The sequence below is a fragment of the Lipotes vexillifer genome, unplaced genomic scaffold (assembly GCF_000442215.2).
Source record: "Lipotes vexillifer unplaced genomic scaffold, Lipotes_vexillifer_v1.1 scaffold917, whole genome shotgun sequence".
In the NCBI taxonomy this organism is placed as follows: domain Eukaryota; kingdom Metazoa; phylum Chordata; class Mammalia; order Artiodactyla; family Lipotidae; genus Lipotes; species Lipotes vexillifer.
The window spans coordinates 924,617-938,192 of NW_006795104.1; the positions used below are offsets into that span (position 1 = coordinate 924,617).

At 35.0% G+C, this 13,576-nt stretch overlaps 1 protein-coding gene across 3 annotated transcripts in view; it reads left to right on the plus strand.

Moving 5' to 3' along the window:
* KIF27 (kinesin family member 27) overlaps window positions 1–13,576 on the plus strand; it is an 83,787-nt gene that overhangs the window by 7,612 nt on the left and 62,599 nt on the right. For all 3 annotated transcript variants that reach the window (XM_007467438.1, XM_007467440.1, XM_007467439.1), the window contains exons 3-4: window positions 2,330–3,273; window positions 7,706–7,849. In XM_007467438.1, the coding sequence (XP_007467500.1) occupies window positions 2,330–3,273; window positions 7,706–7,849 (1,088 nt within the window). The remainder of the gene's footprint in view (window positions 1–2,329; window positions 3,274–7,705; window positions 7,850–13,576) is intronic.

Sequence of the window (13,576 nt, forward strand, 5' to 3'; positions counted from 1 at the left end):
TATTGACATTTACTCGTCCTTTGGTGTGCTTCTCAAGGTCTGACGTTCTGTGCTGTCACCCTGTTAATCTCATTAAACATCTATTTGTTTGGAAATGGGAGAACGTTAGAATGGGAAGGTCAAAATACAAGTATTTTAAAGAATAACACTTTCTGATTTTCTGACTTACAAGGTAATATGTTCAACGTAGAACATTTTGAAAATATAGTAAAGTATAAGGAAGAAAGTTAAATATCATCTTTAATCTCAGAACTCAGAAATAGCAACTTCCAATTTTGGTGTGTTTCCTTCCAGATTTCTTTTTCTACACACATCTGATTAAAAAAAAATACACTCACAACCCCACATATTGTATGGCATCTTTTTATTTATTTATTTATTTTTGCGGTACGCGGGCCTCTCACTGCCGTGGCCTCTCCCGTTGCGGAGCACAGGCTCCAGACTCGCAGGCCCAGCGGCCGTGGCTCACGGGCCTAGCTGCTGCGCGGCATGTGGGATCTTCCCGGACCGGGGCACGAACCCGTGTCCCCTGCGTCGGCAGGCGGACTATCAACCACTGCGCCACCCGGGAAGCCCCTTGTTTTGTTTTTTAGAAAGAAAGCATACACAGTACTTTGTGACCTTATTAGATAATTTTGTATAGTTTATATTTTCTGGACGAAATCCAGACGGATGTTTTGAATTTCTGTAAAATGTAATTATTGAATGTTTTTATCTTTTATTAAAAGTTACTAAAAAATACATGTTTATTGTAAAATAGAGAGTAGGGAAGTATACACTATCACTCCTCATAAATTTAATGATGAAATACTCCACACCTGATAGCAATCCTGCAAAAATTTTGGTAGGATATAACAGTCTTAAGACAAATTACCATATATCTTGTAAAGTGTCCCAGTCACAACCAAAATGCATTTGTTTGACATATTTATTGAGTTTCTCTGTATCAAGTGATAGTTGGTATCCAACCTGGATGCTGCACAATTAGCATCACCTTGGAAGCTTTTTAAGAAATACTGATTTCTGGGCCCTACTTTTCACAGATTCTGATGAATTAGTTAAAGATGGGGCATGGGTGTTGGCACTTTCCCTTTTATAAAGCTCCCAGGTGATTTTCAGCTGGGTTTGAGGACCATAGATAGTGCTAATCTATAGCCTAACATTAGAAAACTTTTAGAAAAGTTATACTATGATTTATGGTTAAATTGTTTAGCACTCCCTGTTGTAGTACAGGTACATTAGAACTTTAAATGAACTGGGCTGTTAAAAAAGGTGTCATGATGGAAACAATGCAAGAAAAGTGAATATTTTTTAAAGAAACAGTGACATGACAAGATCTGATTAAAGAGGAAGCTTGGTGCTGTAATTCAAGCACAGACTTGGGAGGTTTACTGCTGTGATTCAAATCCCAAATTCACCTACTCCTTTTCAAAATATTTTTGGATATAAACAAATAACACATGTAGTAAGCTTAGGTTATTTTGGGTTCTATTCTGTTGTTAAAATAGAAACTTTTTTGCCTTTTTTGAATTGCCTTGCACTCATATTATGTAGGGGGAAACTGTTTTTAAAATGAATAAACAGGACTTCCTTGGTGGCGCAGTGGTTGAGAGTCCGCCTGCCTATGTAGGGGACACGGGCTCGTGCCCCGGGCTGGGAAGATCCCACATGCCTCGGAGCAGCTGGGCCCGTGAGCCATGGTCGCTGAGCCTGCATGTCCAGAGCCTGTGCTCCGCAACGGGAGAGGCCACAACAGTGAGAGGCCCTAGTACCGCAAAAAAAAAAAAAAAAAAAGAATAAACAATTTTATTTGTATTGAAATTTTCATTTATCATTGGTTATTTACCAAAAACTTTAAACATTAGGATGGCTTGAATATTAAGGAAACTCAAAAGAAACTAATTTAATTTAAATCTACTACTGATTAATTCTTTTGAGTTATATATATAATTAATCTATTATCTTTCAATCAGTATATTAGACTCTACAAATCAAAATACTGGAATAAAGAATTTTTCTTTTGTCATGTGTTTTAAAGAATTGAGTGTGATGTGTGATTCCAAAAAAACCCACAGATTGTTTAAAACATACATATATATGACATCTTTTAGAATTTAAACATCAAAATGAATGCCATCTATTAAAATAGTCCTGTTAGCAGATTATCTAAAATTATTTAATGATGTTGCTGATGTTACTTTTATTTTGAAATGCTATGAATTTTTTTAAAGGGAATGTCTTAGCTGGGCAGTATAAGCAAATGATAATTGTTGTGTGGTTAATTTAACTCTACTGGATTTTGATTAAAACTTGCTGTTGCTATTTTAAGTGATTGTTGGGGCCAAGGAATGCCAGGTGGAGACTGCAGATGAAGTGATGAGTCTCCTGGAGATGGGGAATGCAGCCAGGCATATGGATACCACCCAAATGAACGAGCACTCCAGTAGGTCACACGCGATTTTCACAATCAGCCTTAGTCAAGTGGCGAAAAATAAAGTGGCAGCTGAAGATAGATCGTGGTATTCTCATCAGCATATTGTCTCAAAGTTCCACTTTGTGGATTTGGCTGGATCAGAAAGAGTAACCAAAACAGGGAATACTGGTGAACGGTTCAAAGAATCCATTCAAATCAACAGTGGCTTGCTGGCTTTAGGAAACGTAATAAGCGCTCTTGGGGACCCACGCAGGAAGAGTTCACATATTCCATACAGGGATGCTAAAATTACCCGGCTTCTGAAAGATTCCCTGGGAGGCAGTGCCAAGACCGTCATGATCACGTGTGTCAGCCCATCCTCCTTGGATTTTGACGAGTCCTTAAATTCTCTCAAATATGCCAACAGAGCACGCAACATTAGAAACAAACCCACCTTAAACTTCAGCCCCGAGTCAGACCGTATGGGCGAAATGGAATTTGAGATTAAGTTGCTTCGAGAAGCTTTGCAAAGCCAGCAGGCTAGTAGCAACCAAACTAGCCAGATCCATCGGGAGGGGACTCCTGATAAAAATAGGATCCATTCTCTTGAGGAGCAAGTTGCTCAGCTACAAGGAGAATGTTTGGGTTACCAAAATTGTTTAGAGGAAGCCTTTACCTTCCTGGTGGACTTAAAAGATTCTGTCAGACTAAACCAAAATCAGCAACACAAACTGCAGGAGTGGTTTAACGTGACCCAGGAGGTCACCTCATTCAGAGGACACCAAGGCATTGGAAACCTGGAAGAAGGACCACAGCATATTACAGTTCTCCAGCTGAAGCGAGAGCTTAAGAAATGCCAGGTACTTAGACACTACCTTTGTAAGTAACTTGTTTAAAGACTAAATTTATCTAGGCAAGTAAGAGTCGTTTTGGAATTTCAGAAGTTTTTTTGGAAAGGATTATATATAAAATCTCATTTGCCTTTACTCTGTTTCTTTCTCCCTTTTCCTATTGCTTTCTCCTCATAATTCATCTCTTTCTTGGTTCCTCCTCCTTCTTCAAATGTATTTTAATTTGTTGTATTTATTAAGTAGGCTCTTGTGGGACTGGTCATTAATTTAGAGGATGAGAAGAAACACAGTTTCAGAACAAAATTAGGTTAAATTTTATTGAGTTTTTAATCCCTCTTTAGGTCAGTGCTTCTTGAAAGAAAAAAAATACTCCCTGAGTCCTTGAGTTTGGTGTTTTGATTTTTTAGACAAACAAATAAATCATCATATTTGATAATATTTAAGGAATGTAGCTATGTACATGTATACATATTGTATATATGTATATTGAGTTAAAATTACATTTTCCCACTTTTCATTTGAAAAACATTTGTTATTTAAAGATTATGTGTCACTGGGGAAATAATGGAGAATAGACCTATCTAGTTCTGCTTATGTGGAGTTTGCAATCTGGTGGACAAATGGATATTCCACCATTTTTTTTTAAATAGGAAAAGATATAGGTAATAAGATGGCTTTCTAGTTAGAAATCTTTCCTCAATATCTATTTGTATGTATTAGAAAGAAACCTCTATTACAGCAATTCTCAAACTTTTTGCTCACAAGTTTTCTTTACTTTCTTCAAATTGAGCTTTTGTTTATGTGGGTTGTTATCTATTGATATTTACCATATTAGAATTAAAACAACAAATTTAAACTATTAATTCACTCAGAACTAACAATAGTAACCCAATTACATGTTAATATAAAGAACATTTTTCATTAAAAATAACTATTTTCCAAAACAAAAAAATTTAATAACAGTGGAATTGCTTTATATTTTTTCAAATCTCTTTTCATGTCTGATTTAATAGAAGACAGGTGGATTTTCATATCAATCAGCATGCAATTTGTTGCAATATGTTGTTTTAGTTGAAGTATATGAAGAAAATCCAGCCTCATCTAGATTTGTAGTTGGAAGAGAGGAATATGTTAATGACTTTTTCAGATAATTGTGCATATTCTTTGACATTACATCAAAACTCAACAAGCGGAAATTTCCTAAAGGTTACCTGCAATGTGGGATTTGAAACCATTTTGTTACATTAACATTCACTGATTTTTATCTTGTACTTTGAATGGATCTTTTATCCACACATGATTTTGAATCAACATGCATTGGACACTTGAAAAATATTTGTTTACTAAATTATGAAGATCTTTCAATGCTGACACATTTCACTATACAGTATCAAAAAAATCACATTCCTTAATATCACCACTGATCTCACCTGCAAAGTCGTTAATTACAGGAAGCTGTCAAGTTTACAGTAGCAGAAGTGTTTTCCAAAATTCTAATTTTTGCATGAAACTTGAATTTTATCATTTGCAACAAATACTATTAGTTGTTTTCCTTGAAATGATGGTTCTGTCACACATACAAGTGTGAATAGTTTGTCTGTTGTTCTTTAGAGTAAAAATAGCACCCTATGAAAAATGTGGCTAGTTCAGCTTGCAACTCAAACAGTTGCACAAGATTTTTTGCCCCAGATAACTATCACCCTTCAGTATACAGCAGAACTACTTTATGCATATCTCCCATTTGACACATAGAATACTAAAGAAGTGCTCATGTGTTGAGATTTAATGAAATCATGTTTATTGCTTCATCAAGATATTCTTAAGTGAAACTGGCATTTGTTGGTTTGTTTGTATTGTTAGTGCACAGCAGTGAAGAATACAGTGACTACCACTACAGTTTGGTGACACTTTCTTTATTCATAGTAGGAGCCAGCAGTTTTACATATCATTGTTTTTGCACCATCAGTACAAATGACAACATGGTGAAAAAGGCAAATATCATTTTAGTATAACTAGGAAAATGGTTTTAACCTCATGGATACCCTGAAAGGATCTAAGGTTCATGCTAAAAGATTCACTACTGAATACACTATGAGAACTGCTGCTCTTTTACAAAGCTTTGATCTTTAAATATAAGCATATAAATCATGGATTTTTTTTTTTTTAAGGCAGTAACTCTGCTCTGCCTTTTTCTTAAATAGAGCAGGCCTGGCCCTTCCTCTTTGGTATTAGAAACTGGCAGAACATTAAGTACAGGTAATAGGAAGCTTGAATTTTGTGGTACACTGTATAGGAGTTGGTGGTAGAAAGCATGCTTCTAAGATGACTGATTTTGGAAGCCCACAAAACCCATCTGTTTGGGGGTGAGATGGGTAGTAACCTCCTCTCTCCGTCTGTTGGAAACTCTAAATTTAAACTTGCTCTAGATTATGTACTCTAGATTATGATATCCCAAAGATATTAACAGTCTTGGTGAAAAGTGGTACCATGATCAGATTGTTTTGGGAAATGCTAGGTTGCAAAAAACAAACAGGTTTCTTAATCCAAAGACTTCCCACAACTTTGAAAAGTACTGATGTATATTGTGAGTCTCCAGGTGAGAGATATAGCGTTCAGTGTTTCCCAATTTAAAAAAATGGATACCCTGTTTTGGTCTGCAATCTTCTAGGCCTAGTAATCTATGGATACCACTGAACAGCAAATAGACAAATGATTGGTGTCATTCCTTACCCCATATGTCTCTTTAAAAAATTGTTTTTTAAACTTCATTTTCTGTTCTTTTTTTCTGTGAGAGAATATAGTAGTTAAGAACATGGGTAACAAACTTCCAAGGTTTGAATGCCAGCTCCTCTGTTTACTAGTTCTCTGACCTTGGACAAATACTTAACCTCTCTGTGCTTCAGTTTCCCTACCTGTAAAATGGAAACACTAATAAAAAGCTCCGTTTAGGGTTGCTTTGAAAGCTATTAGAGCATTATTAGTTCCCATAAAGTGATGAGAAAGATGCCTGAGCTATAGTAAGGCTTAATACACGTTAGCCTACTATGATCTCCTCTCATTTATTCTTCTTCTACCTGGGCCTAGGTTATACATCTGTGGCAGCTAAGGGATTGGACTCAGTAGTTGTAGGTAGGGCCACGTGCCAGGGGTTCTGTGAAGGCAGCTCATCCCGTCATAAATACCTCTTAAGTCTTTTTGTTACTTTTTTACTCCATAATTTGAACACAAGGACAGTATGTGAACATGAATATACTCAACAGATAAACACTTTTAAATAAATAATAAACAATAAAACTGTAGTTTATAATTAACTAATGAGAATTATAGTTATATTTTATTTTAAAAACAGAAAAGTCATAAAGGTCATATAAATATATAGGGTTATAAGGACCATCAGGGTCATGCGTCCCCTCCTTATTTGGTCATTCAAAGATCCCAAGCAGAGAAAAGAAGGGACTTGCCCAAAGTCCCAAGGGAAGGCTGTAGCAAATTCAAGGCTGGCCTCAGTCTGCGGGTTCCCAGTGCAGAGGCCCATCCACCTCCACGCCACCACCTGAGAGGTCACACACATGCTCTGGTTTTGTGAATTAAATCTTGTTTGTAAAGAGAGCTCCATTTTGTAAATAGCTACTCTTTCTTCTCTTTTCCTGTGGCTTAGCGGAGAGAGCATAGGCTTCGGATCTAGAAAGGCCCTGGAGTTGACTGTCAGGAATTTGGTTTATCCAGTGTGTTGTCCTGGGAAGAGGTGTTAACTCACTGAGCTTTAGTTTCTTCATGAAAAAGGAATCATGTCTATTCAGTGAGATATTTTTAAAATGTCAAGTTACAATCTAGCATAAAGTAGACCCTTGACCAATGTTAATTTTCTGTTTATTTAGTTCAAAATTTGTTTTAAAAGTATTATTTGCATATCCCGAGTTTATTTGGAGACAGGCAAACTAAGAAAACTATACGTTTAACCATATTTCCAGACATCTTCAAAATATATCTCTTTTTAGTGAAAGGGTGCAAAATTAGCAAATGTTCTTTATTTAAACATCCAAATGCATTGTTATACTCTGTAGGTCAGTTTGGGAAATGTGACCTCTTTGATTTTTAAAAACCCACACTAAAATCTCATGGCAATTCTAGAAAACTTATAAAAATCTCATTGAATGTACTCTAGAACTTGAATAACTGGCTTCAATCTTAAAATGCAGGAAATAAAAATAAGGAAAATCTTCCTGTCTTTGTGGTGATTAATTCTTACATTATAGCAGTAATAGGTCCTCTCAGCTGTTTCTGCCTTTCTTATAAAGAAACCAGAAACAAAGGATAAGAAAATTTTAAGAGACATCTTCAAGGTGTCATTAAACCACAGTTTTTGTGGTATTATGTGGGCTCTCTCTCTCGAGTACTTTCCACATTGCATCTCTCTTGTGCTTTCTTTCCCTCCCCCCAGTGTGCTCTTGCTGCTGATGAAGTAGTATTTAATCAGAAGGACCTGGAAGTGAAGGAACTAAAGAATCAAATGCAAATGATGATGCAGGAAAACAAAGGACATGTTATATCTTTGAAAGAAGCGCAAAAAGTGAATAGGTTGCAGGTAGAGTTTTTTAATTTACCTTGCTCTGTATATTTCATTGGAATAGTACATGACTAAATAAAATAGCATTGTAAGTGATAAGTGGGAATGTTTGCAAAAATAGGTTTCAGATGGAGTTCAGAACACAAGCACCTGAAAGAGTTATTACAGTTTTCCTCCTAAATTGGTGTGAAGGGAAAACATTTTTATTGTTAGCTTGACTTATATTTCAAAAATACAAAACCTGGGGCTTCCCTGGTGGCGCAGTGGTTGGGGGTCCAAGTGCCGATGCAGGGGACGCAGGTTCGTGCCCCAGTCCGGGAAGATCCCACATACCGCGGAGCGTCTGGGCTCGTGGGCCATGGCTGCTGAGCCTGCGCGTCCGGAGCCTGTGCTCCGCAGCGGGGGAGGCCACAGCAGTGAGAGGCCCGTGTGCTGCAAAAAACAAACAAACAAACAAAAAAACAAAACCTTATACCCAGGAACTTAATTTGCAAATCATATTATGGTTATCCTTTCTTTATACTTTCCCTTCCGTTGTTTGCCAAAGTAATAGGCAATATGATATTGTCAAGTGTTGGAAGGTAAACACATAATTTAAACTTTTTGATTTGTTAGATTATCGTTTTATACTCCATCAGTGATTTGCTCTTTAATTTTGGCTAAATCTTTCAATTTCTCTATCTTAGCTTTTCTGTATTAACATGGATGTGCCTGCAGAGTAACATGGTATGTCCCTAAATATTATACTTCTTGGCTATGAACCCTACCACCCCCCAAACAGTTAATTTCATTTAAAGACTTTAGCTTCCTATCAAGGAGTAACTACTGCTCTGAGTAATAATCTGATTCAGGACAAATTAGACTTTGATTTTGACATTATTTTTGTTTTCTTTTTTAATCCTCTAATACTGTAATAATTTAAAAACATAAAACATATATAAAATAATATGTGTTGTTCAGTGATTTATCACAAAGAGAACAGCTGGGTAGCCACCACCAGTTCAAGAAATAGCACACTGCCAGCCCCTCGGAAGCCCTTAGTCTCTCCTCCTCGGAGAGAGCTGCTCTCCTAATTTTCATAATGATAATTTCCTTGCCTTGCTTTGTGGTTTTACTATGTATCCTTGAACACTACAGTTTAGTTTTTGGAATTTTTATAAATTTAATCATTCAATATATATTCTTTAGTATCTGGTTGCTTTTATTGAACATTTTATCTGTTCTGATTCATCCACGTTGTGTGTAGCTGTAGCTTGATTAGTTTATAGCTGTACAGGATTTCATTGTATGAATATACCACAATTTATTTTTCTGTTCTATTGTTGATAGACATTTTTTTCTATGAATTTTCTTAAACATGTCTCCTGGTGCACACGCACACACATTTCTTTTGGATTTGTGCCTAAGAGTTGAATTGCTAGGTCATAGGGTAGGCAAATCTTCAACTTTAGTAAATGATACCAAACTTGTTTTCCAGTTTAAACTTGCACCAGCACCGTATGAGCATTCCTGCTGCTCCACTTGCTTGCCAGCATTTGTTATTGTAAATTTCTAAATCTTAGGCAATCTGGTAGGTATATAATATTATTTTATTGTGGTTTTAATTTGCACTTCCCCGATGACTAGTGAAGTTGAGCACTTCTTCATGTTTTTTTGCTATTTGGATACCTTCTTTTGTGAAATGCTCATTCAAGTTTCTTGCTTGCTTTCCTATTGGACTGAGTCTTTCTATATTATCTTCTAGGAGCTTTATTGTTTTGCCTTTTACATTTTGCTGTACAGTTCTCCTGAAATTGATTTTTGCATATGGGGTAAAGTAAAGGTCAAATTTCAATTTTTTTCCATATAGATATCCATTTGTTCCAGCGTCACTTTTTGAAAAGGACATCTTTTCACCACTGTTCTGAGTGCTGTCTTTGTCATAAGTCAAGGTTCATTCATGCATACATCTATTGTATATTTCTGGGACTTCTGTTGTATCTCATTGGTTTTTCTGTCTTTGGACCAATGTCACATTTTTTATTTATTGCAGTTTCCTGATAAGTCTAGATATTCTATAGAGCAAGGCCTCTGCTCTGTTTCCCTCCTCCCCAAGAATGTCTTGGTTGCTCCATATAAATTTTAGAATCAGCTTTTCAAGGACCACAAAAACAAAACAAAACAAAAAAAAAAACTTTTTTGTGATTTTGGTTGGGATTGCATTAAATCTATAAGATACATTTGGAAAGAGTTAACATCTTTTGATCATGAGTCTTTTCACTAACCCATGAACATGGTATATTCCTCCATTTACTCATGTTTTCTTTGGTTTTTCTTAATAATGACTTTTTTGTGTGTATGTAGAAGTATTGCACATCTTTTGTTAGATTCATTCCCAGGTACTTTATTTTTTTATGTGACTATAACCATTTATATGAAAACTATTTATCTGAAAATCTTTTCAGATTTTCATTTTTTGTTGGTATGTGTAACTGTATTGATTTGTGTATGTTGATAGCTTATACCCAGCAACCTGATTAAATTCATTTTTTAATTCTGATATTTTATGTAAATTCTTTAGGATTTTCATTTATAATTATGTCATCTGCAAATGAAGACATTTTTATTTCTTCCTTTATGATCCTTATACCTTCTTTTTTTTTTTTAACCTTACTTCATTGACTGACATCTTTAATACAGTGTTGAATACAAGTGTTGATACCAAGCATCCTTGTCTTGTTTCCAACTGCTGAAGAAAAGCTTTCACTGTTTCACTATTAAGTATCATGTTTGCCGTAGATTTTTTTTTTTTTTTTACTTTTTGGCTGCATTGTGCAGTATGCGGAACTTCCCCGACCAGGATCAACCTGTGCCCCCTGCAGTGGAAATGTGGAGTCTTAACTGCTGGACTACCAGGGAAGTCCCGATATATATATATTTTTAATTTATCCTTTATCAAACCAAGGAAAGTTTCTTTGCTGAGAATTTTTATTATGAATGGATATTAAATTTTATCAAATGATTTTTCATTATCATGATTTCCTCCCTTTATCCTGTTAATGTGGTGAATTATATTGATTTTTCTAATTTTTAAACCAATCTTATATTCCTGGAATAAACCTTTCTTTGGGTCATGATGTATTGTGTTGGGGGTCCCCAAGACCACCCTCAGGTTGGATGATGCACCAGGAGGATTCAGCATATAGTTGTGCTCATGGCTAAGATTTATTACTGTGAAAGGAGAGCAAAGGGAACGGGGACATAGAGTGAAGTCCAGGAGAAACCAGGCACAAGCTTCCAAGAGTTGTCTCCCGGTGGAGTCACCCACATGTGCTTAATTCCCGCAGCAAAGACTGTGACAACTCACGTGAAATGTTGTCTACCAAGGAAACTCAGTAGAGACTCAGGTTTTATTGAGGGCTGGTAATGAAGGCATTCTCTGCCCAGCATGTACCAAAATTCCAGACTACCAGAAGGAAAGCAGGTGTTCAACATAAACCACCTTGTCTGTATAAACACTTTGAGCACAGTGAGCCATTCTTAGCAGTTAGGGTGTTGGGAACCCTCTTAGGATCCAAGTTCCCAGACACCAGCCAATGGACAACCTCTTAAGCAGGTCTTTCAAAGGATAGCAGTCAGGTCTGCTGTGCTAACTGTTTTCTACAAGTGTCCTTGATTTGGTTTGTGATTATTTTGTTTAGGATTTTAGCATCTCTATTCATGTGTGAGATTAGCCTATATTTTCCTTTCTCAAAATATTCTTGTTAGATATTGTAACAAATTAGGTTAGCCTAATAATATAGGTTAGGTAGCATTCCTTCTCTTTCTATACTTTGGAAGAGTGTGTGAAAAATTAGTGTTATTTCTTCCGTAAATGTTTGGTTGAATTCACCTGAAAAACATTTGGGACTGGAACATTTCTTTGTGGAATGTTTTATTATGAATTCAATCATATTTTCTTTTTGCCCCCCTTTTGATAAGGTTTATTTGTCTAAGAATCTAACAACTGTGTCTAAGTTTTCATATTTATTGGCATAAGTTTGTAATAGTCTCTTATCTCTTTAATGTTTTTAAATGTGTGATGATATCCCCCTTTTCATTCCTGGTTATTTGTGCCTTCTGTCTTTTTTTTTTTCCTTGATCAACTTCACCAGGGGTTTATCAATTTTATTAGTCTCTTCAGAGAAGAAATTCTTGACTTTGTTGATCTTCTCTAGTATATGTTTATTTATTATTTAATTAATTTCTACCTTTATCTTTATTATTTGATTTTTTCTGCTTTTTGGGGGGATAGGATCCTATGCTATCTTTCTAAATTCTTTAGATGGATGCTTAGTTCATTGATTTTTAGCCTTTCTATATATTTTTAGCCTTCTATAATATATGCATTTAAATTTATATGTTTCCTCCTAAGCTTATTTTTACCTGCATTTCACATTTGCCTCAAAATATTTTCTAATTTTTATTGTGACTTTTTTCTTTGACCTATGGGTTATATAGTTATTTTATTTCCAACACATGGAGGATTTCTTTTTATTAATTTTTAGCTTAGTTGCATTTATTAATTTTTAGCTTAATTGTATGATTTCAGTTCTTTGTGTTGAAAATTGCTTTATGGCTTAGCATAAGGCCAGTTTTTGTAGATACTACAGAAGTGTTTGAAAAGAATGTGTATTCTGCAATCATTGGGTTCTCTTAATCCTGTTTATCCTGTTATTCAAATCTATATTTTTACTCACTTTTTGGGGGTCTTTTTGTCATATCAGTGATTTAGAGTGATGTTAAAATCTCCCACTATAATTTTGGATTTGTCTTGAGAATAGTGACCATTTTTGCATTATATATATTTAAGCTCGGTTATTAAGTACGTAGAAATGTAGAATTGTTACATCATCCTGGTAAATTGACCTTTTTTTTTAAATCACTTTTTACCTCATTTTATCTCTTCTAATGGTTTTTGCCTTAAAGTCTATTTTATATTAATATAGCTATACCAGCTTTCTTTTGATTAATATTTACATGGTATCTCTTTTTCCATCTTCTTTTTAATCCTTCTGTGTCTATTTTAGTTGTGTATCTTGTAATTAGCAGGTTAGATAATTTTACAGTTCTTTCTGACAGTACTTATCCTTTAATTGGATTACTTAGTTCATTTCTGAATTTAACATAATTACTATTACATTCTGGTTATAATCCCACCATTGTGATTTTTACTTATCCTGTCTGCTCCATGTTCCTTCTTCTCTCCTTCTTACCTTCTTTTGGATTAATTGTGTATTTTTAAATTTACTTCATTACCTTAGAAGTTGTACTTTCACTTTTTTTAGTGGTTATTCTGGAGAGTATACCATGCACCCTTGACTTAATACAGTCTAATATTAATTGGTATTTTTACCCTTTTCCTAGAGAGTATAAGGACTCCATTTAATATCCCCCATCAACTTATATGCTATTGATGTTTTATATTTTAATTATCTGAATACATGACTTTTTTTTTTTTTTTTTTTGAATACATGACTTTTAAAATAAAGTTACATTTTATAGCTCAGCATTAACACAGTGAAAGTTTAGGGGGTTTTTTTTCTCCTATTTAAACATTATAATACATGTGAAATATTAAGATGAATGACATTTCTTATTTACATAATTTTGTGCTTATAAAACAAAGATTGATGTTAGAGTTTTCTAGATTGGATATACTTCAAAATTTTTCTTTAGAGGATATGTAAGAAGCTAAACCACACACGGTGTCTCTCCCCCCCCCCC